General features: G+C 39.6%; 1 protein-coding gene across 10 annotated transcripts; it reads right to left on the bottom strand.

The window, feature by feature from the left end:
- Positions 1 to 75: 75 nt before the first annotated feature.
- Positions 76 to 24,680, bottom strand: sec31a (SEC31 homolog A, COPII coat complex component). Of its 10 annotated transcripts, XM_035535420.1 has the most exons (31): positions 24,602 to 24,680; positions 23,783 to 23,895; positions 17,836 to 17,915; positions 17,428 to 17,551; positions 16,656 to 16,854; positions 16,460 to 16,555; positions 16,166 to 16,306; positions 15,834 to 15,976; positions 15,478 to 15,577; positions 15,064 to 15,225; positions 14,771 to 14,926; positions 14,423 to 14,653; positions 14,164 to 14,238; positions 13,918 to 13,968; positions 13,766 to 13,816; positions 12,643 to 12,873; positions 11,632 to 11,776; positions 11,316 to 11,494; positions 11,026 to 11,152; positions 10,738 to 10,883; positions 10,204 to 10,377; positions 9,746 to 9,952; positions 8,274 to 8,366; positions 6,737 to 6,830; positions 5,968 to 6,318; positions 4,644 to 4,679; positions 2,753 to 2,811; positions 2,361 to 2,600; positions 2,083 to 2,202; positions 1,817 to 1,888; positions 76 to 1,429 (listed from the first exon to the last, which is right to left on the bottom strand). In XM_035535420.1, exons 2-31 carry the CDS (start codon positions 23,812 to 23,814, stop codon positions 1,250 to 1,252), a joined length of 4,095 nt encoding a protein of 1,364 aa, XP_035391313.1. In that variant the 5' UTR covers positions 23,815 to 23,895; positions 24,602 to 24,680; the 3' UTR covers positions 76 to 1,249. The 10 variants fall into 10 exon arrangements, with proteins under 10 accessions (XP_035391313.1, XP_035391310.1, XP_035391316.1 ...); XM_035535417.1 differs by lacking the exon at positions 4,644 to 4,679 and having other exon boundaries at positions 5,923 to 6,318; XM_035535423.1 differs by lacking the exon at positions 4,644 to 4,679.
- Between the last annotated feature and the right edge of the window lie 291 nt (positions 24,681 to 24,971).

The raw sequence follows: 24,971 nt of genomic DNA, 5'->3' as shown, positions 1-24,971 counted from the left end.
CTTGTTAGAACGACAGGTCAGTACAGTATATGGTAGGCTACGATATTGCTTTAAATTCAGAAAGAACACCGATTTTGCTAAATATTTAGCACTTTATTTGACAACTGGATTAAAACATCGGGCTCAATTTTCATGTACAATGACAATTTAAACATTGCGCAAAGGACGCCGAATGAAAGGCTATTAACGGAACAGTAGTTTCCATGTGCAAAATAAACGTTTAGACAGGAGTAGTCATAACGATTGAACCGATGTTACCAGCAGCTAGTGGTCTGGTCTCAAAACCTTCCGCAATTCCGACGTACTGTTAAACAAACAGCAGTGTCTCTAAAACAGACGTGATCGTACAGCATTTTGAGAATACAGCTCACAATTGTTTATATTATAGATGTGGAAAATTACAAGCAACTTTCAATTCCTTGATGAACATATTTTTCTGATGAAAACAGTATTCCTCTTTTTGCAAGTTTCCCCGTTCCTGCCACAGACAGCTATGTATACGATCGTAATTAAAAAAAAAAACAAACACCACGACTTTTTAAAATCACAAATTCATACTGCATCAAGACATTATGTAAAATTAGCCTCATGAAGACAGAAACCTCAATTTCCTAATGCCATTTTGTTACTTATGAAATGAAACCTTTCAAAGTTTTAAATAAATAACATTTATTTAAAATATTTGCTTGTTATCAAGACTATGCATCCATCCTTGTAAACAGGAAAATGCAATAATTATAATGCAATGTAAAAATTTTGGGGGAATTGCATTAAACATTGCTGAAATGGCATATGCACCATCAGGTTAAAATTCATATGGATAAAAAAAAACAAACACCAAAAACCCAAAACAAAAACAAACAAAAACCCCCCCCCCCCAAACCGACGTATTGAGTGAGAGATCAATTACATGATAATAAACCCAGGAGAACAAATCCTCTCCAACTATACACATCAGTAATCCAATAATCTTATGAGTTGGCTAAAACATGTGGCATTACATTTTCAGAAAGAAAGGAGGAGCCCCCCCATTGCACTCTGCTCTGCCATGATTATACATATAAAATAAGGCAAAAAACATTTTAAGAACTAAACTTAAGAGAAAAAGCCCATAAACTGGAATTCCGTATTCCAGCAGTGCTAAGACTGGCGGTATAATGTCAATATAAGTTGGTCCTTATTGACTGATGGCTTGTATTGGAGTTGCGTGAAATACTGGCGAGTCATGTGCAAGTGTGCATACATGAGGTCAGATGCCCAGTTTATTGGCCTGTGTAAGCACCACCTTCAGGACTGGCATGAAGGCTGAAGTCTCGCTGAAGTTGCTGTTGCTAACAATGTGTGTGTGGATGTTGAGGCCATCGGCGTAGGCGTGGGACTCAATGCTGCGTGCCAAGCTGTGGAGGCCGCCCACAATGAATGGAGAGAGCTGGCCAATAGGAGAGGTGAGAACGAAAAACACTATGAATCCAGAGTATTTCACTTCTCCTAAACAAAGTTCAGAGCTCCTTAGGGTTGTCCAAAGGAAACCACCATCAGTACCACAGTGGTGTAGGAAGGTTTAATCAGCTATGTAAGATGACAAATAGCCAAAAGATCATTAACATTTCAATAACTCAATTTGTTCAAATACTATTAAGGTGACTATAAATACTGGTATTTTTTTGTGACTCTGGAGTGGCAAAGAATGCAGGTACCACAGACTAGAACTGAAATAACAACCAATGAGAAAACTCAGTGGGAAAAGTTTAAATTTAATCTTAGCAACAGTCCATCTCAGAGAATGTGTGTGATATTGTTTCTTTAAACTACTCACAGTTTGCTCTCTCAGTTTGTCATAAAGGGATTCCAGTCTTTTGTTGGCATCATCTAACTTCCTCTTGGTTTGCTGTTGGGATGGCAAAGCATCTGTGTTAGGACATGCAATTAGGTGTAAAAATATAAAAAGAGAGACAGAGACAAACTGCAGTTCCAGGGAAGAAAACAATGAGGGATGACTATGTTGGAAAAAAAAATTGAGACGAAACTGCATTTGATTAAACGCTGACAGTGATGAATGATCCAACAGTTGGATTGACTAACTGGGTCTGAGGCAGCAGCCAAACATTTCTGGATCAAGCCTTCAAACGTCGTCTTCAGAATGAGATGCTCATCTGGAATGGGCTTCTTCATGATCTTCTCAGCAGGCAGGGACTGCATTGGCTTGGTTGTAAACACAGTCAAAGCCATATTTTATTAGGTAATTTGTATTTTTAACTCTTTGTCTTATACTATGCTTCATGACGTATAGCCTCTTTTACCTACAGGTTACATTTCAGCTAGTGTAAACATGTACATGGTTTCTGGAGTAATTTTGTTACCTGTACAACCTCTCCAGTGGGGGCCCCAGGTGCCCCTTCCATTGTCATAGTGGGTATGGTGGGGTTTCTGACTGTAAGCCCCAGGGGCTGCTGCTGGATAGGGGTAAAAGGGCTAGGTACTCCAGTTGGCTGCTGTGGCTGTGGCTGGGGAGGCTGCATGCCAGCTGTCTGCTGGGGGTCCCCCAGCGGAGCCATGATGGGCGCCGTGATGGGAGCAGGAGGAGTGTAGTTTTCTGGAATCTACATACGCAGGCAGACGTTTCATAAGTAAGACAGAAACAAAAGCCCAAATAAATTGTCTGCTCACAAGTTTACAAAGCAACTGTTTTACATTTCATCCCATTCATGATTAGGTAAAGAGAAAGAAAGATGAGGCACATCAACAAACCCACCTTCTTCTTCTTAAGCCCTCTTTTGAGAGTGGGAGGATCGTTCCAGCCATTCTGGGGTCCTGAGGAAGAACAGAACTCAGTAGCTATAGATAGCATAATGCTGTCCAACCTTCCATCTCCATCAAAAGCCTGCTGATCATTGTTTAGTGTTGCATGAGTTGTTCAGAGCCTGTGCTTTTCATTAGAGCAGTCCTCCACCCCACTGAGAGGAAGCAAGTTCAGTGGACATTTTAGCAAAACAACAGAATCGATGGATCATAGGCAGTTACCAGTACAACAAACATTTCTTGCACATGATTAACAATGCCATTGATTTTACACACCTCAATAATAAGCTTTGCGAATCCCACAAAACTACTTTTCAAGCTCATTCTATAAATTTTCAAGGAAAACAAATCTCGCTTGGTGTAACATGATTGCTGTACTCTATGTTAAGATCAGTTTAATGGCAAGGCAAAATGAGAGCTCTAAGAAAGGAAGCCTTGTCTGAGCTGTTGATCTAATGCTGATTATGCACCCACAGCTTCATTCTCATCATGGTAAAAGCTGACCTATATACAGTGCCTCCAAGTAGTATTCAACCCCCTGCAGATTTTGCAGGTTTACACATTTGGAGTTAACTTAGCAATGTGAAATTTGGACTGTAGATGCACTGCAGCAAAAAAAAGAATGTTATTTCTCTGTTTATTATTTTTTTTTAAATTTTCAAAGTTTACCAGAGGATCAATTATTATTCAACTCCTCAAACCACCAGAATTCTGTTTGGTTCCCTCAAGTATTAGTAAGTAATTGAGGTATTAAGAACAATCAGCTTCACATGCTTGGATTAAATTTTGTTTTTTCCCCACCCTTTCTGACTATAAAAGCCCCTCCCCAAACAAGTGAACAGCATTCATACATGGTCAACTTGGGAAAGACTAAAGGAGCATTCCAAAGCCATCAAAGACAAAATTGTGGAACCTGGTCCACATCCACGGGAAGATGGATAGCACAGACTACCTGGAGATTTTGGCCAAAAATCTCCACTCCATCATATATCTTAAGATGGGTCGTCATTTCATCTTCAAACAGGACAATGACCCCAAGCACACAGCCAAGAAAACCAAGGCCTGGTTTAAAAGGGAAATGACCAAGGTGTTGCAGTGGCCTAGTCAGTCTCCTGACCTTAACCCAATTGAAAGCTTGTGGAAGGAGCTCAAGATCAAAGTCCACAAGAGATGCCCAAAGAACCTAGACAACTTAGAGAAGATCTGCATGGAGGAGTGGGCCAAGATTACTTCAGAGACCTGTGCCGGCGTGATCAGGTCTTAAAAAAAAAAAAAAAAAAAAAGATTAATAGCTGTAATTGCAAACAAGGGTTATTCCACAAATATTAAACCTAGGAGTTGAATAATAATTGACCCTAATTTTATATATAAAATGTAATTTAATTGAGCAACTTTTTGTTTGTAATATTTAGGCATCTGTTAATAAATGCTACTCTTGTTCAAAGTTTGAAGGCTCCAAATTATTTGCAACTTGCTGAATTTGAAAAATCTGCAGGGAGTTGAATACTACGTGGATTCACTGTAGCTTCCCATGCACAGCACTGATGGCTCATCAGCATCTAATGATTACTGCTCTCTAGGAATTAATCTGGGGCAACTGCTGATGTTTAGGATGCATTACCAATACAGATGATATACATTGCTTTAAGCCATTAACTGATTTATTGCAGCGTGTCCGTGTACATGTGTGTTTTGGGGTGGTGTTGGGAGTATGACAAATGTATTAGTCTTAAAACATGATCGATATAAAATCTAGCATGATTGCTAAATTTGTAAGATTATCAGCAGAGGACAATTATTGTCCAACACAATAGGCTTTATTACTTCTTCCTATTAAAATTCACCTTCCAAAATCCAGGTTACATCTTGGATAATTCCCCCTGTGGATAAGACAATATCAGATTGTGCGTTCTAGAGACCTTGAACATTTATCCATTGTCAAAATCTAATGAGACACTGGACAATGATGCGGTTTTCATATTCCCCTGAATTCCTTTAGACTCCATTATGCCCTCCACTACAGAGGGCATTAGGAAAACTGATCAAGTTAGTGAATAACTAGACACATTTCACATTAAAAACTGCTTACTGAAGATCTTGTGTCTTCTGCATATGGACTGAGTAACACCTTAGAGGCTTCATCATAGTTAGACAATGTAGGGCTCAGTTAACAGGAGCTAGCTACAGGTTTCACTGCTACAGTTCCCATCCTATTCTTCTTTACATTCTGCTTCACATCTTTGTGTCAAGCTTCCATTTTACCCAGGTTCTTGCTTGTTTGCTTAACTTTGTGGGATGAGCTACCCACAAAAGCATCTTGAGATTGCCCTTTTATTCTTGCAAGTCAGGTTTTAAATGTACTCTGTACAACTTTCTGAGAATCTGAAAATGTTTACAAATATTTAAACTATGGTAGTCATCATTGTTGGGCCTTTTTAAAATCTTTAAACCAAAAAGGTGAGACCTGATGGTCTACCTGCTGGAGCAGTGGATGCAGACAGCTGGGATGAAGTAATGTGCAAAATCTTCAAACCTTGAAATCTAAACTAACATAGTATTATGCTAATTAACAAGTACATTTGAAATAAGTTTAATATAGATCTCTTTTTTCCACACTAAAAAGCTTTTCATTCTGTAGGTTGTGTTTGTGTTAACCTCATACAATAATGTTCAAATTTGAAGTTTAAATTTAAAAGGTGCTAGTATTTTCATAATAGGCCCCACCGGTTACTCAGTTATTTAGTGTGCAAACATGTGAACCACAGCAGTGTAGTTCGGGGTAATTTAGGAGCAATTATCATTCAGGTGGCAGCAACAGACATATTATCCTATATGCTCATGCAAACGGGCCAAACATGTTCAACATGGAAAATAACTGCCTGCTCGATACCTTCTTCATGATGGATGTGCAACAAACTCCACAATGAACTTAACCCTCAAGACCGACAAGGAATGAGTGCAATATCAGATGTTGCTGGGTAACCCCTGTAATATTTTGAGTTTAGGAACAGATTGTCATGGGTTATAAAAACGGTCAGCAGCTCTTAGGTGTTTAAAGCTTCAGCATGTGACTGTCTGGGGAACAGAGGCAGTGTTTTACAGGGAGGACACTGTGGTGCAGACCTGTTCTCTGGGAGGCTGGGATCAGAGGGTGCTCAGCCTGTGTACCTGAGGCTCCTGTTGGTGAAGGCGGGAAGTATGCGATGGGTGAGCCTGGACCACCGTACTGAAAGGAGACTCCAGAAGAGAAAGAAGGGGGAGAGAAGGAGGAGGACGAGGAAGAGAGAGGAGGTGCAGAGGAAGTAGAAAGGCCTGCGGGTAGATGGGGTGGACCGGAGAAGACGGAAGATGCAGGCTGGGAACAGGTGGGGTGCATGAACTGGTGGGTGTAGAAAGGTACAGCAGCAGAAGATGAAGGTGGATGAGGAATAGAAGGGTCTGTAGAGGAGAAGTACTGGAAAGGTTGATAGATTGTTGGTCCGCCAGCACCAGGTGTGAACGGCTGAACCTGGGGGTAGACTGAGGTTTACAGACAAGAGAGTGCATGCAAATGCAGTTAGACAAATTCTGAAAGGAAACAGAAACTTGTCACACAGATCAGATGTCTGCATCAAATTTAAACATGCAAGATATTTATTCAACAGATGAGAAACAGCTCTAGTGTAATTAGTATTAAGCAGTGGAATGAAATGAAAGTTTGGACACATACAGCAATTCTACAGCCAATAGCCATGTCCAAAAGTTTCATACATTTTAGCCATTGCTCAGTGCAAATGGTATGTACTTTGATTTATTAAAACATATATAACAAACAAACATTCTGAAATGTTTGCTGCTTTGAAGGAGACAAGTTTTAAGTAGAAAACAAGCTGTGTGTGAGCGAAGGGGGGGGGGGGAAGTAGAGATTAATGAGCTGAGGTAAGGTGTGAACACTTACTCTGATACTGCTGTGAGTACATGAATGGACTAGGGGCAGCAGGACTAGTGCAGATATGAGACTGTAGCCCAAAGGCTGCAGGGACTGGCTCGGCCTGCAGACAGACAAAAGGGGTAATGTAAATAAATATTTCTACACTGTATAAACTGTACCATCAGTTCTTTGTGTATTGGATGCAGGTCTCAGCTTCACCAGCACACCTACAATCAAGTCATCAAGTTAGAAGTAAAGTAAGCTGACCCCATTTCCCCATGAGGAACACTAAAGATTAAATCATATTAATCTTCAAATCATGTTTGTCATTAGGACCATGAACTTTTAGCGTTATACCAATATGCTATTGTAACATTACTCAGGTCAGGGTTGTGGTGCAATGTAAAATAGACGAACAAGCTGTTAAAACAGTCATCCACATAAGTGTACAGGAAAGGTAAATAAAAAAATAAATAAATTGGGTATTTTAGCAGTTTGCAAGTTTGACACCAACACAAATGCATGTTTACACCAATATTCAAATGCTGCAATAATATAATGCAATATTATGATTAATTAGTATCGTGCAAAATGTGCTTTGAAAATCTAAAGGCCCTCCATAAAAGGAAAATTAAACTGAAAACACAATAGCCCAAAAAATAATAATAATAAAAAAAAAAAATGTAGGAAACATTTAGAAATTTCTGCTTAAAATATCAAAATGGAGGCTGTATTTAACAATCAGGGGAGGCAGAAAATGTACAAAAGATAAATGTGTGTACATTTAGGGAAGGAAGACAAACATGCAGGACACAGCCTGAAGAGTGATGTGGGAGATAGCAGGACGAGGTGGGGTCAGGCATCCCACTGGGCATAGAATAGGGAAGAATGATTTAATGTCTGTAAACCTTGGCTTGATACAGGGTAACCACCCTTGTCAGAACTACTTTAAAAAAGGTTGTCATCTTTGTCTCTGATGACCAGTGAAGACCTTTAAAGTCTGTCTGAAGTGCTTTCTTCAGAGTTGGTTTGGGCTGGATAAACACATGCTCCCCGGTCGAGAGCGCTAAAATTTTGCAAGACTTTGTGTGTTTCTTGATCAAGGCCAAAAGAATAATATGCATCAGAGAAACTATTTGCTTGGTGCATGCGATAGAGAAGACACACAAAAGGGCTTACATTCATCATGCACAAAATACACAAGTGTCTTCTAAAACAAATGAAACACAAAGCAAAACAAAAAAGATATGTTGTGCTTGACAACAATGTCTTTACACCCATTTTAAGCCAGGATCTTTACTTTTGTAGGATATGCAGGTAGGGAGTGTCCAAATATGCACTGTGGCAAGTACATAATTAAAGTAAGTTTAAGTAAGAATGTTATTGTTATTACTACATTACATAGTGCTTAATAGGTGTACACTGAATATTTAAAATATTCTGCTGTGAGCCTCTCTCCTTAAGGCTGGAGTGTCTGGAAAGATATTGTGCGAGCGTGTGTGTGTGTGTGTGTGTGTGGGGGGGGGGGGGGGGGGGGGGGGCACAGGCCCAGCACTCTCTCTACCTGGTCTTTTGCTGGGTCTAGCGGGCGTGGGACACTGGGCAGAACTGTAGGGGTTTGGTTACTCCATGAAGTAACAGTACAGGCAGCTCTACCCTGAACACAATAGAGACACAGACACACACACACGTCGCAACCACTGTTGGAGGGTAGGGGTGGGGCATCTGTTGTAGGCTGCGTTTAAAAACTGGAGAAGGGTAGGTCAGTGATTAGTGATAAAGATGATTATCTGAAGGCTACTACCGGGCTGTTTCTAGGATATAACTACACAACTATGAGGTCTTTTTTTGAGATCACCATTTAAGTCTGTTCTTTGACGGCTACATTATTGACAAATTATATTTCTTAATAATGTGGATAGTTTGTGAACATGTATTTTTTCCATGCTTTGTGTGCCCTTGTATTAAACATGTACATTGTTTCCTTTATATTCATAGATACTCAAGATTTTTCATTAATATATACTATACTTTCACAAATTCACAATTCAGTTTCAACACAGAACAGCACAGCACCACAGACTCCAACATTCTGAAACATGTTCTAGACAGACATTCCATGACTGGTTAAAAAAGAAATCTTAATTTCTTATCAACTTGGCAACTTGTCTTTATTGGAAAGTGAATGATTAGTGACATTTCAGTAACTTACTTGTTGTAGGTTTATCTATGGTGTAAAGAAAAATATAAGTCCTCCCTGTATCGTGGGATTTTAGACAGTTTCTGAAAAGGTCTCCCTCAGTCACCTCTTCTGGTCTTCTCATTGAAATTAAAAAAATTGTTTTGTTGCCCAGTAATTTTGTAACTACCCTCAAAAATGAATTAAATTTTTCAATTTAATCCTCAACTCTGGTCAAAGACTTGAAACAAAGCTCTAGCAACATTCCTGGTTATTACCATTTAAGGATCACTGAAATATGCTAATTCAGTTGTCTCTCAATCCTTGCCTACATAATTGCTGTTAGACCTAGTAGGTCAGGTAATAAATAATCAATGTACACAAATTAAACCATTTTCAAAGTTATGCAAATGGATATTGTGCTTATTGTTTACCATTTTTGTGAGATATTAGAATGTAGTTGGTATAATATACATGCAGCCCTCTTTTGACTCTGTAGTGTAGTAATAATTAATAGTATATTAAAAGCATTAATAATAATACTGGAGAACCAAAGCTTTTGGCAAAAGGGTCTTTGCTTTTGTTAAGCTTTCAGTATGTAGACTTAGGGTACAAATTCCAAGGCAGTAGTCATTCTTTTGAATATTTAGTTTCATGTTTTACGCTCACTGACATGCTTTGAAGGGAGAAAGCTGAAGGGCATACATGAAAACTTTGTGTACACAATATCTGGATGCAAGGCTGACGTTAGCTATAATGTGCTTCTGTCCTAGACGTCAAGTACATTCAGGCATTAGAGCAGAGAGAGAGAGAGAGAGAGAGAGAGAGAGAGAGAGAGAGAGAGAATGAATCCTTACCTGCTGGTAATACTGCTGTGCAAGTGCAGCAGGTGTAGGCTGAGGGGTCAGTCGTGGTTGAGCCTGTAGCGGTGTGTAGGCCTGTGGTGGTGCGGCTGCAGGACATGCCTGCTGCCTGTTCCGCTGGGGCACGGCGTCCACTGCCAGGACTGCGCTGTGCTGACCCAGAGCTCTGCTGAGTCGCTCATGCAACTGCAGCACTGCCACCTACAGGAGAATGAGGGGAAACAGCCGATGTGTGCACAGAACTTCAGTAATCCCACTTCACATAAGCTTCCCTGATGACCCATGTGGTCAAGTGTCAGAGCAAGCTGCAGATTACGAACGGAGTCTGGGAACACTGACAAAACTTCACTAACTATTTCTCTGTTGCAATATTTATATTAGCATGATTTATTGAACCCTACATTTATATTTATGTGCATAATAACAGTAAAGTAGAAGTGAATGGGACTTGCCTGTGTGGTGTTGGTGGGCAGGTAGGACATAGCGGTGTGCAGGCTGCCCTGAGAAGCCAGCAGGTTGGCATACTGACTCATCTTCTCTGCCAGTAGGGTGCCTACAGTAGGGGCCACCCCACCCTGTGTTTTCTCCACAGCCTTCTGCAGAACCACCACCTTTTCCACCAGATCCTGGGGGTACAAATGTACAATAAGCCATCAGTCAGGCTACACTAAAGATAGCTTTCCTCCAGGGGTATGGTGTTTGGAAACAACTATAATCTTTTTAAAAAATTAAATGTCTGTGACAAAGTGCTAATTAATTAGAAGTATGTGGGAAGTTGTCAGTTATGTGGGAGTTAGTTGTGCGTATTTACGATTCTCATTGCACTTATTTGTTTTTCCCCCATAAAGTGGGTAATCTTACTGAAATTACAAAAATAGCTTTGAATGGACTTTCAGTTATGAGAAAATCTGTTGAAAGAGGCCAGTCTGAATACAGCCATAATGGTGCAAGAAAGCATATGAAGTGTTCCCATAAAGAAGCCTCACCTGCAGTAAGAGAGGGTTACTGGAGTCCTGTGCTTTGGACAAACACAACACCAGCTGCTCCATGCTGCCCGCACAGATGTAACAGAGACAGGCTTGGGCCTGCAGTGAGGACTCCTCAGCTGCCTCCAGCCTGGAGCCCAGGAGCCCTAAAAACAGCCAAGTTCATTTCTAAAACTAATGCAGATAGTATTGCCAGACAAAAAGTGAAGAGATCGGTTAATGTAATCCTATAAAACATGATCAGCTGGACATTAGATCTGTACTGGAGAAGGTCCCACACTCACTCACCACAGAGAGAGGAGAACTCCTCAGGTTTTGCATAGGTCATGACTGCGGCCAAAGCCTCTTTCCAGTTTTGGAGGTCACAAGTCTCCAGAATATCTATCCATTCTTTCATCACCACAGCAGTGATCAGCTATACAATACATACCCATTATAAACAACATCACTTTGCCACAGGGCTCATCAGATGAAATTAAAAATATGTTGCAAGCAACAGGTAAACATTCCCACCCAGTATTAGATAAAATCCTTTCTGAAGTTAGAACTCCAATGTCCATAGCCCTATGTAGCCTCACCTTGCTAATTTTGTTTTGCGTTTTAGTGAAGTATTTTTTCTGGGTCTTCTCAAGTAGCTTTGGCCCACCAGCAATGGCTAGAATGATGCTGTCTGCCATTCGGTTGTCATAGAGACAGAGGTTGACTGCAGCCTCAAAGTCCCCAACAAGCAGCGCTTGGGTGATCAGTCCATCTATATCTGCAGCATCAAATAAATCAGGGAGAAAAAACACTGAAAGACCACAGTCAGAACTTAAGATATGATCCATAAGCCATCCTGCTACTTATAAAACCCCTTTAATACACATTATGAGTCTCTGCAATGAAGACACTTGCCTTGGACAAGTCTGGGGTTAACGGTGTTTGAGGATGGAGACGAGTTCTCTTCAAGCACAGTGATCTGCTCAGCAGAAGGATCCTCCAGCTCTGGGCTTTCCTCAGTTACAGGGGTCTTCACCAGCATGGGCCCATTCTCCTCCACCTGGGTTAAAGGCAAACAGATGACACTGAGGACCCAGGAATACAGCTTTTCCTACATGTCATTTACATTCATGGCATTTAGCTTATGCTTTTATTCAAAGCGACTTACGATTATGACTGAATACAGCTTGAGCAACTGAGGGTTAAGGGCCTCGGTCAGGTACCCAACAGTGGCAACTTTGCCAAGGGTGGGGCTTGAAGGGGCATCCTTCCGATTACAAGTCAAGCACCTTAACTACTGAGCTACCACTTCAACTGCACTTCCGCTGAGGTTTTTACATAGTGCCATCAAGACATTTGTCCAATGTCTTGTCTTATTTAAAATATTTGATTTTTTTTTAAATTATAAAAGTTATATTACCACCACATTTAGTTTAACCAATAAATGTGTGAAACACTGATAATAACCAAATCATTAATTGTTGGTACCATGAACCAGCTCATGGATAAATTCTTTGATTTTGCATTCAAATAACTAAATTAACACGTTGAGCTGAAAAGTTCACAACAAACGCACTTTTTCTATACTTGTATGGGCCAGATTATCATCATCATCCACTAAAGAGCACCACGTGATGCAAGATTTGGTGCATCAAAGTTTATTTAACTTTACAAAAATACCAATGTTTTAGTCAATTGAGTAAAATAAAATCCAAATAGTTGTGCAAGATAGCAATAATAACAGTAATGAAGAAACAGCATTCCTTTGTAAGACTCCAAAGACTAGAGCACATCATAAACCTTACTTTGTTACCCTAATACAACAAAAAACAGAAAAAAACCCCCAACTAATTTGGCTCAATGACAGAAGGGGAAATGGTAACATCATGCTGGGGCAGGAGACTATGGAAGGCAGTGTGAAAGTACCTCATTCAGGGCTGCGTCCTCTTCCCATGGAGCAGCAGTGAGAGCCACACCCCCAGATTCTTCTTTACCCAAAGGAACAGCAATGAGCTCCAGCTCAGCTTCTGCACGACCATTAACGGGCAGTGTGATGTCTGTCTCAGGTGCTGCGTGCGACTCAGTGTGAGACTTGGTCAAATCTGTGTCTGGCGTGGGTTGCCGTTTGATAACAGGAGGAGTAAACCCGTGAGTGGCCTGTGGGTCAAGCTGAGGTAAGATGCCTGTGGCAAGCCGAAGAGATTCCAAAGTTGCACACTAGCACTGAAAGTCAGCCTGAGGTGCAAGACCAGACTGTTGAAGAGGAACAGGAGGTTCCAACACTGTTACAAATTCTTGTGAGTCAACTAGTGGTGCTAACAATATGGACACTTGCTGGCCATGAGAAGTTCTAGAACAGGTGTTGACACAGAAAAGTAATGAATGCATGAAAGCACAAAAGGCCTATGGGTATGACTACAAGCAGGTGCAGAAGCATGCTGGAGTGTGGTGTTATAGCAAAGGGCCCACATGCATACCAGGGACAGGATGAAGAGATGCATGGGTAGTCACTCAATATCAAATATTAATGCAAACATGCAGATGATTGGTAGGATAAGATTTGGTCAAAAGACTGAATCAGAATTTCCTCTAAATTGGATCTAGCATGTATTCAAAATGATAAAGAACTGAATGTTTTTAAAGAATGCATAGCATACAACTGAACAAACAAACATTTTACTTTCATCCAATGAATATTAGCCAATTTTGAAAAGTGTCTGATCAAGAGGAAGAGCCTTTTGGAGCACTATGGGCCTATAATCATGATGTAAAAAGATGACAATTGAATTTGATAAACAAATTGATACATGAAGCAATAAACTAATTTCAAAATAAATTCTAATTGTGAAATCAGCCACAATATGATGCAAATGTACCTTTCAAAAATTGTTTAAGGTGCAAAGTACAAGCTCAAAACACAGATTAAAAAAACTAAATCACAGACACAGTAGTGTCAAATTGCGTTAGGCCTAAAGTTGACATGATCCACAACCTCACAGGATATCATGCAAGTTTATGTTCTAGCTGCTGAAGTACTTTCACTTCTTACTTTCAGGTTTTCATGACAAAATGACAGCTGATGCAGTCTCACTGCCCAAAACTAAAGTCATCGTCAAAAAAAAAAAAAAGAAAGAATGAATAATTTTGTTTTAAACTCTGTGCCACCAATCTGTCATGCAGATCTCAATGTGGAACCCTTACCTCAATGTCCTCGTCAGGCTTGGAGCCTTTCCCTTCTAATGCTGATGCAATCTGCAAGCCACACAAACAACATCTATGACCATTTGCTGTCTGAGACTCAGAGTGCAAGCAGATAATCATAGACAAGGTTAATATAATATATACCTACAATAAAACTTGCATAGAAGCACAACAATTAGAACTTGAGACTGAACACCACAGGAAGTTGTGTATTATGGAGGTTAGGAGTACATCCATAAGAATCACCTTTAGTGCAAGTTCTTCCTTCTTGTACCCCAGAAGATCCAAGTACTTTCCACGGGCATCATCCTCAAAGTTAACCTGGCAATAATAAACACAGGCTATATATTTTTAAGCCACATAAACAAACCAAAAGAAAAATGTTCTCTTGCAGGTAAGAGAGTTCCAACTGTTGCAAAATCTCTATAATATGTATGATTCTGCCTCCCCATCTTTAAAAAGTACTGAGTTCCTGTTAGTCATGATTTCAATATCAAAGCCTTACCTTGAGAAAAGCCCAAACTGTCTTTTCAAACTCGTTCGGAGCAGCTTCAATCTTTGCTTGGCAGAATGTCACAAAGCCTCCTGAACTGAGCATGGCCTGAAGCTGGTTTGAGCGGTGCAGGAACTCTGTCTCAATGATCACCTGGCTGATGTGAACGACATGAGCCAGGGCCTGCTGAGACTGCTGTGCTGCTGGTTTGACATTCTCCAAAGAAACAAGTTTACCACCAAACTGGCAAGATATAACAAAGAAAAAAAGGACAGTACAATTATATAGAATAAGTATAAACATCACTAAATTGAAGGACAACTCGCTTCAGATTTGATGGTGGGCTAGAAAACAACTCACAGCAAAGGAAGCGCCCACTGGCCTCCGGATCCACTTGGGAGGTTTCTTCAGTGGTGTGATTTTGCCAGCAGTGCCAGCAGCCTGAGGCAGCTGCAGTGGGGGCAACGTCTGACCCGTGCCAAATGGATCCATGTTGGCAAACGAGGAACTTATCTGCTAAGCCCAAACACATCATAGCAAAAATATGCACACAATTGCATGAACCGTGGTGATGTGGAATAAATAAACCAACCAATCCCTACTGATCTCGTGTACATTACCAACAGCAATGAGATAATGAAAATCTATGGTACCTGATCAGCCTGGGCACTGCAAACAGTGTCGTCGGAGCCTCCCATGATGGAGTAGATGCCGATGCGTCCATCGAAGGAAGCAGCAGATAGGATAGCTGGGTTCCTGGGGCACCACTGGATATCAAAGCACCACTGAGAGCTGGTGGGCAGCTCATAAAGGACCTGCCAAAAGCAGTGACAAAATAATGAAGTATAAATCTCATTGATTTTGGTGTCACTTAACATTCATATTAGGCTCAGACAAAGTAAAAGGAGGCTCAAACAGTTGATCGCACTTAGGAGATATTGCATAACACATGAAAAGGCACAGCTACAGTAAAGTTTATGGTAAGACTGCTCAGTGCAGGGTACAAGGTCGAGGGTTTTGATTGGCTAAGAGGACCAATATCTGCTCTGATAGCGGCCTGAACACACCTCCGCAGTGCTGGGGTTCCAGCAGAGAATACGATTATCCTTCCCACAGCTTAGGAGCAACTCAGGGTCAGCCAAACTCCAGGCAATGGCCAGCACACCCCTATAAACAAACACACACAAATCCATAATGTAAGTGGGAAAAATATAATAAATTAATAAATAAATATTATATATTATATAAATAAAACTCTGACATTAAAAATAAAACTCTGTTCAGTCATCCAAAATAGTATTAAAAGGAAACATCACAACTGAGCCATAAAATGGGAATACCTGCTATACTATGAGCAGTGACAATATCCAAGACAAGCAGAGTCAATATTTTGCTCGATAACTATTCCAAGCATGCTTTCTACCTTGTGTGGTTCTCTAGGACTTTGAGTGGGGAGGTGGCAAAGCGCAGATCCCACATTTGGATGACAGGCATGTGGTCATCCTCAGAAGCCAACACCAACTGAGTGGCAACCTCTGGGTTCCAGGCCAGACCAGAGCAATGCATCTAAAAAAAAGACACAATTTGAGTAATCCCTTAACCAGTTTTTTCCCCCACAAATATTCCAGGATATTATGAAAAGCAACATATCTCCTTTTAGTGTCAGTGGACATTTTCGAAGACCTGTTAAGAGATCTCAAGCAGTAAAGCATAGTACCATTAAGTAAAAGTGAAAGAGAGAGGCAGGTGACTGACCCTGTTGCTGTGGTCGCTGACTTTGATAATGAGCTCGTTCTTTCTCAGGTCCCAGATGGAGGCTCTGCCACTGGGGCTGGCTGAGGCTAGGATGTGCTGCACCTGGCAGTTCCATGCCACACAGCTAATGTCCTCCAGAGGCTAAATAAAACACAAGGGCAACAATATTAGCTACCAGCAAACATAAGCAGCATGACCAAAACCACTAGGCATTTGTGACATTAATTATATTTGAGTTGTAATAAAATAAAACATTGATTATTCTACACAGGTAAATGAATGTGGCATTTGCACCTGTGATTTCGGTCCAGGAGTCATTGGGGAGTTGAAGCTGTTCAAATCCCAGATGTAGATCTCTGACTCATTTCCTCCGGAGACAACCAGGTTTGTCTAGAAAATATGTTACTTTATAGACTAACCAACAGAAAACTATAATGCCTAAAATTATCTATACGATGACTGAGATGACAGAGAAAGGCCTAGATGTTACCTGAAATGAGTTGACATCAAGAGCTCGAACAGGCCCGGTGTGTTTATTACTCTGAGATATAACTACGTCACTGTCGCCTGCAATGATCTTAGAAGGGTCATAGAGAATGATGTTGCCAGTCTCTCCACCAGCAATAAGCACTCCAGAGGGTAGACCATGCTCATGAAAGCCATGTGGGCCCCAAACCAGTTTGTGATATCTAGAAAGCAAAGATCTGAGCCTTAGACATTTATAGTATATAGCACATGGGAAACAAAAGAATACTCTACAACATGCATGAGGAAAACAAGACAAGAAATACTAGAGGAGAAAAGTCCTGCCTTTCCACATTGAATTCATTGTTTTTATTAATTAATTGCATGTAAAACATGTCCCTTAATACCTATTAACACTTCAGTCACTACCACTCAAAGAAAGGGCACTTAACACAGTCAGTCCCCCTAACCTAAGTCTACACTTGGAGTAAGCAGCACTGACAGTGACGATTCACTAACTGACAGTGGTGAAAATCAGTTTTAGTCCAAAAGCAGACTTGACCTGTTTCTTGGGAGCCAGCCCTAAAATATGTAACAGACAGTCAGGTCACAATCATTAGAGGTGCAGCAAGGACAGGTAGTACTGTAAATGAGAAGTGTTGACACAGCATCACCTCCGATTACACAGCTAACAAGCTGGTGTTGGGCGATGCGAATTGGTGGTCTGCTATTCTAATTCTGACAACAGCAACAAGTGACATGGTGACATTTCTGTTAGCACCCATTAAAGAAGAGACCTGTGAAGTGAAGTGAAAGCACCACATGACTTCATGGCTAAAGTGGGCTCAGCCAGATCCAATTCAAAGATTTCCAGTGAGGCATTGGTGCTAAACGTAGCGTCAAGCTGTTGAGCTGAGGTGCCTGAACAAAAGGGCAGAATAAAAGGTGAGAAATGCCTTTTGGGGAAAAAACAATTATATGGTCAAAGCCAACAGTGGCAAAAGAAGATTCTGAAAAACCATACAAAACAAAATAGAACATTTCATCAAAGGTACAGGCTATTTATCTAACAACAGCACTTATAAAACAGTGCCCATAATTGTTTATACTTAGAAGTATATGTGAAAATTGCTTTATCAGTTCTATTACAGCTGAGTATTTCATTCAGAGACTACAACAATAAATGAGGAACATGCATGAATTACCTGCAGCCAAATATATTGGATGGTGTTGAGCTGGGCTCCAAGTCTGAATGGCAGTGCGGTTTATCTCTTTTATCTTCATCCTGTAAAAAGACTTCACAATGGATGTGATGCTAAATTACACCATGTTGTGCAAGAATCTTTAGGTGCAAAAGAAAGGGGTAATTTATTGTTAAAAGAAGCCACATGATAGAACATGTTTCCTATGCCAAGCAGTGGGTGCTATTAATGTGACAAACCTAGAAAAAGCATTACATGTTGAAACCTATAGGCCTTACCTAAAGTAATTATATTTGATAAAGCTGCAGAATATTGGCCTAGCTTTCATAGGACTGCATGGACACATTTGGGTGACACATCTGATTGTGCATGATGAAGCATTTTGGGAGATTTGTACAAACTCGAGACCAACTGATTGCTACGTGGCCTGTAATACATCTGATACAGTACTGGTTGCAGGTCAGCAACAACTCTTTCCGAAACTACATTACAGACGAGCCAAAACAAATGACGTGGACCACTAAGGTTAACGTTTCAGTACTCCCGAGTGATTACAAGGCAAAACAACTGAAGCACTTTTAATGAATGAAAAGGTTCGGTGGCGTGACAGAAATAACAGAATAAAACTGCTCACACTCACAAAAAAGTCCGGAGGAATGTAAATTATACAATTAACTAGTATTATAGCCACTATATAATAAGGAAGGTACTGCAACAGGGAACAAATAAATTTATAATGGCTTTCAGATGACACGGTACCTACGAATATGTGACTGGGTCATAATAGTTTCTGCATATCACGGAACCGTTCAAAATGGTATCCAGTTATCAAAGAATGATTGCAGTAACAATTACTGTTACAACCGAACAGGAGAAAGATTAGCTACAGAAGCTAACGGAACTACAAAAAATTATACTTAACAGTTAAAAGTGCTTACCTTCTCTCTTAGCAGTTCTTACAAGCACGCACAAACTCATCCAAGCAGTTTGAAAATGTGTGAAATGTTGTTCTATGATTTAAGATTTTTCTTTCCTGATTGTGTACGATTTAGAACTGGAGTTAGCTGCTATCCCGGTTGCAGATAGAATTCCACGTCCCCACGGGCCTCCATCAACGTGGCACAATAATGCCCGCCCCCAAACCAAGCTCTTCCGGTGGACCAGCACAAACGCCTACAACTCCGTTCGTTTGTTTATTTTATTACCATTACTCGTTCGTCACCTTGTCTAGCCACTTAACGTTACACAAGTTAAGTAAATTCACCCCCTGAACATAGCTGAGATTTCCAAAAAAAGTAAGCTTCAGCTAATTTCGAGCCGTATAATTAACCTAACAACATCGTACAATATATTACGATAAATTTAAATTGAGAGAGGAAGAGAGAAACATTGAGACGGTTTTTAAATCCTTTTTTATTGGTAATCAGTTTCTGAAACTATTATTGGAATACTTTATTATTAAAAATATTGACGAAGGAAACCACAGCACTTTTTTGAATGATGCTCTACTGGACCAGTGACAATTACATTGGCCTCTTTTGGTAACTACACTACCTGCCTTGTTAACTTGTTATTAAGGCATTTAATTTAAAAAAATTGTTATTAAAGGTTCGGAGCCCATGTAAGTGGTGGTAAATACTGTTTTGAAATATCATGTAGCTTGCATACTTTTCTGTACCTAAAAAAAACAGGTTCTTATTAATGCAAATAAGGCACAAAGAAACAATATACTGGCATATTCATAACCCCTGTTCCTGAAAGAAAAGAAAAAAAACTTACATTGAGAATCTGAGTCACTTTTGACAATAACATCTACAAAATTATTATGGATTATCACATCCATAATATATATAAAAGTTCATTTGAGACACTTTGACTCCATATTTTAAAGACCAAGTGCTAACCAAGCAAACCTATTGCAAAGTCTTCAACACTTGATGTCTGTAAATAGTGCCAGCACAAGTGTTTTGCAAACTTGCTATAGGCTCAGGATTGTAAAATAATTGTGTAAACATCCAAATGTGATTTTAGTAGTGTCAGTTGTGTGTGCAAATTGATGTCTACCAGAAGAGGAATTAAATCTATTCTCTAGAGCATACACAGTTGATCATATTTGATAAGTCTTAAATTCACAATTAGCCTGTTTATTAGGTACTACCTTGTATCTACAGTTACAGGTCCATGAGCTCCATATCCAAGAATGCTTGTCCATTACACATGAATTTGGCACAGTAAATGAGGAATGCACAACAGAGAATGTGGAGTGCACCCCATGTAGTTACATCTACCATCAAGAAGGCTTTGTGTTTATTTTATAAACCTAAGTCACAGTATGTGTGGCCAACTACTGACATGGACCTTAATGCTGTACTGTAATCCACTTTCACTTTGAAATTTACCCCCCAGTGCTTTGAAGCATTATTCTTTCCTTTTGATGGCCTTACCTTCTACTCCTGGACCTATTTGTTTGATTGTTTTATGTTGATAATCACTTAAAATTTTACCAAAAAGAGTAGGTTTTATGAGGCTTGAGAGTCAAAACACTAGCTACCAACAATGAATTTGACCACATTAGTCTTGTTCTTTCAGCTCTGCTCTGGCTTCCAGTTCAATTTTAGATAAATTTTAAAAATTCTTCTGGTGATATATAAAGCGCTAAATCGCCCCACAGTATCTGAGTGAACTCATTGCATACTATAACACACCTCGCTTAGTGTGCTCTCAAAATGAAGGGTTATTTGTAGTTCCTAAAATAAGTAAGACTACAGACAGAGGTACAGCCTTTTCCTATAGTCCCCTCAGTTATGGAACAACCTACCAGCTACAATCTGACTCAGGCACACTCCCAAAGTTTAATTCTAAGTTTAAGATTTTCTTATTTTCTCAAGCTTTCAGTTCGGCATCTGCATATAAAAGTGTAGAGTCTGAAGCCCTTGGTCATTGTTTTCTGGTAATCTGGTAATCCATTAAATGAAGATGATCTGGATGGAATGCAATATCTCAGAGAGCCCTCAGGCCCTCCCTTTCATTTGTGCTGCTATATATAAACCTGCTGGTGCTACATGCTAATCATTGGCTTGTTCACTGTATATGAACTGTTCATATAATGTGTACCTTCACCTACAACTTTTTTGGTTTAATTGGATGCTACTGTATATATGCAAACAGGGGATTAGACATGCTCATCAAAACATCTAGAAATTGTTCATGTTTTACCAGCTGGCATGCCTACACCGCCATCTCAGAAACAGCTTACTCACCCTAGATCCAGTGGAGTAACTGGTTCCACATCTATACTTAACTGGCTACTTTGACCAAAAATAACATCATAAAGTATGGACTGGTACTAGCTGGGCCATCCAATGGAGGATGGGTTCCATCTTTAGTCTTAGTCCTCCCAAGGTTTCTTCCTAATCCCCACCTAGGGACTTTTCATTGTCTCCATCATCTTTAGCTTGCTCATTAGGGATATCAAATCAAATTTATTTATACAGCACTTTTTTACAACAGTTGTTGTCACAAAGCAGTTTTACAAATGTCTGAGTCCAAGCCCCCAGTTAGCAATCCAAAGGCAACAGTGGCGAGGGAAACCTCCCTAAGGCATGAGGAAGAAACCTTGAGAGGAACCAAGAGTCAAAGGGGGGGGGGGGGGGGGGTCATCCTCCTCTGGCCAAAATAATATGTATATGGAAATAAATATACAATATAAATAAATTTGCTATATTAAAAAAAATTGACCTTGACTTAACCTCACAGAATCTGGAGCCAGGTGTTCTACTCCAGTATTCTGCCATGATGAATGTGAATGTCTTACCTTATGGAATATAACAAGAAGTTACAGTCTTGTTAAGATAAGGGAAAACTGTGTTGCTACAACATTAAACTTAACAGTAAACAGGCAAAATACTGGAAGTTACTGGAAGAATAGAAGAGGTTAAATTTCCAGATATTGAAAACATTTTTGAGGTAATGCTCATTAAATGCTCATCGTTAATTGTCAGGCATTAAGGCTTGTCTCAAGTACTACTGGAAAGTTCAGGCTCAGCTGGCAATAACAAATCTGGGATATGGCAATATATAAATGTATGAGATTAATGAATTCTAGTATTTAAATAATTATTTATTTATTTGTATTTTACATATGTAACTATACATTCAAAATTCACTCAATTTATTAATATTTCATTCAAGTTAATTTTCTATTCTTGTGTGAATTTATTCTTAAATTCCCATTAATAAATAAAATATGTGCTAGATGAGTGTGTCTCAGAGACTCAGAGGATTTTAAATGTTAATTTCTTTAGGTCAAGAAGTCCTTGGTAGTTAGCCATTAAACAGCAGTTTGGCCAGACTTGATCTGACCTGATCTGGTTTAACCTGCAATGGGGCAGTCCCAGACGTGATTCTCTTTAACTCACTCTCTCTCTGGCACAATCTTGAGATGAGCTATTACCCACATGAATTTTACCCTTTTAGGGTAGGGTATTTTTTGTAGTGAGAGATGATCTCAGATGACATTGTTAGATCTGTAGTTTTTTTCACACTGAATCTCAAAGTAATCTCAGCATTCCAAAGTAACATGGACATCAGGGCAGAACTCTCAAAATTTTGCTGGCAATGATGCGTTGACTTACTCTTTGTTCAGCCATATAGGTTAAGAGCAGAAAAACAGGCAGGGAAAGTGTACCCAAATTATGATAATCTTACTGTAGTTGTGCTGCCACCAAAAATGTCTGCCAAGACATAAAAAAAGTCATCAATGCGTTGCAGCTTTCTGTTAGGACTCAGTCCTACTGCTGCATCTACACACTATCTCTGAGCCTTTGACCAGTACATAATGTAGAATGCTGAATTCAACTGATTAAAAAAATCCTGAAGGTCTTCTCAGAGAGCATAACTTATCTACTTGTTCTCTTATTTTCTCCATTGCTGCAACCAATGCACCTATTCATGACACTCCCCAACCCCAATGTACAATATGTGTAAAACACATCATTACATTTGGATCCAGCATGTACCAGATAAAAACAGAAATTGTAAGAAGTTTGCAGGGTAGCATGTTGACCAAGGCCTTGTTTCGTGCAGGGCACTGATTCTGTGAAATAAGCCTATAACTGAGTTTTCAGCTGACCTTTTCACATCTAAAAATGTAAGAATAAAAGTGAGTTCACTCTAGTCTCATAGTTATCAGTATGCTCCAAACAATAGTTTCATGATACATATGGGTAAATGAATGCTGTGGTTTGAGAACAGTTAAGGAAAATAAAAGGATAGAAAATCATATACTGTCAAATGGATGAGGCTATGCCATGCAATCCTGCACTAAAGAATAGAACATATGACAATATATTAAATTCTAGTTTTAAGATGTAATAGCCCTTTAAAAAGAACTTGGGTTGTGTCCAAATCTGAATGTTAACCACTCTAAATAGTATGTCAACAGTACACCACGTTTAGCAGTGCATTCTTTAGCACAGTAACATGTGACCTGGATTCAGGATCAGTGTATGTCTCAGCACTTCATGCAGAGCCTCAAAGGCTCCATGCTGTTATTCAGGCAACCATGTAACACCATGTGGGTCATGCTTCAGTGTGGCTGACTAAGAACAAATGGCATGGTGTTCAACACAAGTTCTGTTTAGCAACAGGCATACACCACATTGCACACATTAAAAACTGCATTGTTTTGCTTAAAAATGTGTTTTCCCCATTTATTTGTTATATACACTTTGTCACTTTAGATGAGACTCTCAGATAGGGAAGGTATAACCCCATCTTTTAGGTGTTTATGACCTGTGGTTTTTGAATAGTCAAACTCCACAAAATGCTGGCTACAAACATAAGTGGTGCCCCTTAAAACTATAAAACAATCCATTATTTCTTTTTTCAGGGTCATATTGGAATTAATGAAAACTCAGTTTGATTGAATAGTGCTTCTACATGAACAAACCTGGACGTGACAGAATGGTCCTTCAGACACATTCAACACAGCTCAGCCTCCTGTGGCTTGAATCCAGTCCACACCAGGCTTGAGGTTTTTAGGGCACCCTCTTCTCCAGTTTTCTTGAATAAAACGGATCAAAAGAGAAAAAGAGATCTTAAATCCAGAAAAACTCCATCTAATGAGTTTTATAGCTGGTTCCAGACTTGAACCCTCATACTGGAGAAACTAATCTTTCCCATAAACAGGGTCAGATGGGTAGTGAGTTTAATCATTGGGTCCATCATTAGTTATGTCACCAGTAAAATTAAGTCTATTTCACAAATCCAGCGATATCAATATTAGCAACTATTGCATTGTTCATCTCGCTGCAAATCAGCTATTGCTTATATAGAGCAAATACGTGTTACAAAAAACTACTTGGATCCACGTAGCTAGCTAACCCCATCTTACACTGTTTGAGGAAGACAAACCAGCATGGTTCTACCACGTGGACAAACTGTCATTAGCAGAAAGTGTCAGCTAGCTATACTATTACGTATTGCTCTGCGCAGCATTTATGTTGCCAATATTACTGCATTAAGAAGTACAAATGGTGGCAAGTGGATTGTTTATATAAAGCATCTTAGTAGCTAGCCTTGCTACTATTGTAAAATAAGATAGCTAACGCTATTTAGCTAGCTAGCTAATTAGCGTTAGCTAGCCTGACAAAGAAATCTTGGCAGCCTCCTAAAATGCAGTTTAATAATATTCTCACGTCGTCATACATTTCAAACAAGATACTGAAAATGCGAGACTTAACAAAAGATTTTAAAATATTTTACAGACCGGTCAGGATACCGGTCCTGAACTGGCACAACTTTTCTTCACTCCTTACGTTTCTAGTCTAGAGCATCCGCACTTCGTGTGAACTAGCCGAAAAGGGCTACATACAATTTCCTTCACAATAAAAGTTGTAACACCTGACAGGTCAGCTCGGAGAAGTTCTAGACAAACTATCTTAGAGTACCAGAAATGTTTTATATAATACACTTTAATACAGCATTTTCAGTTTGAAAATTTTCCAACAACGTACAAATTTCACCAATACAAGATTAAAAAAAATGTTTTAATATCCCAATTTTCGACACAAGGGGGAGATCACTATATTCCTTGTCTATGTTTGCACAATTTTTATTTTTAAAAATCTCTCATAAGA

Source organism: Electrophorus electricus, chromosome 17 (genome assembly GCF_013358815.1).
Source record: "Electrophorus electricus isolate fEleEle1 chromosome 17, fEleEle1.pri, whole genome shotgun sequence".
NCBI lineage: Eukaryota > Metazoa > Chordata > Actinopteri > Gymnotiformes > Gymnotidae > Electrophorus > Electrophorus electricus.
The sequence above is the reverse complement of the archived record's forward strand: the minus strand, read 5'-3'. Positions and strand labels throughout refer to the sequence as shown.

Excerpts from the sequence above, each read along its gene's own strand:
- sec31a (XM_035535417.1), bottom strand. The coding sequence starts at position 23,814 with ATGTGTCTGAAGGACCATTCTGTCACGTCCAG. Across the intron at positions 16,307-16,459 it reads CTCCTGGACCGAAATCACAG|CCTCTGGAGGACATTAGCTG; the intron begins GTGCAAATGCCA and ends TGTTTTATTTAG. Across the intron at positions 13,969-14,163 it reads AGGAAGAACTTGCACTAAAG|ATTGCATCAGCATTAGAAGG; the intron begins GTGATTCTTATG and ends TGTGGCTTGCAG.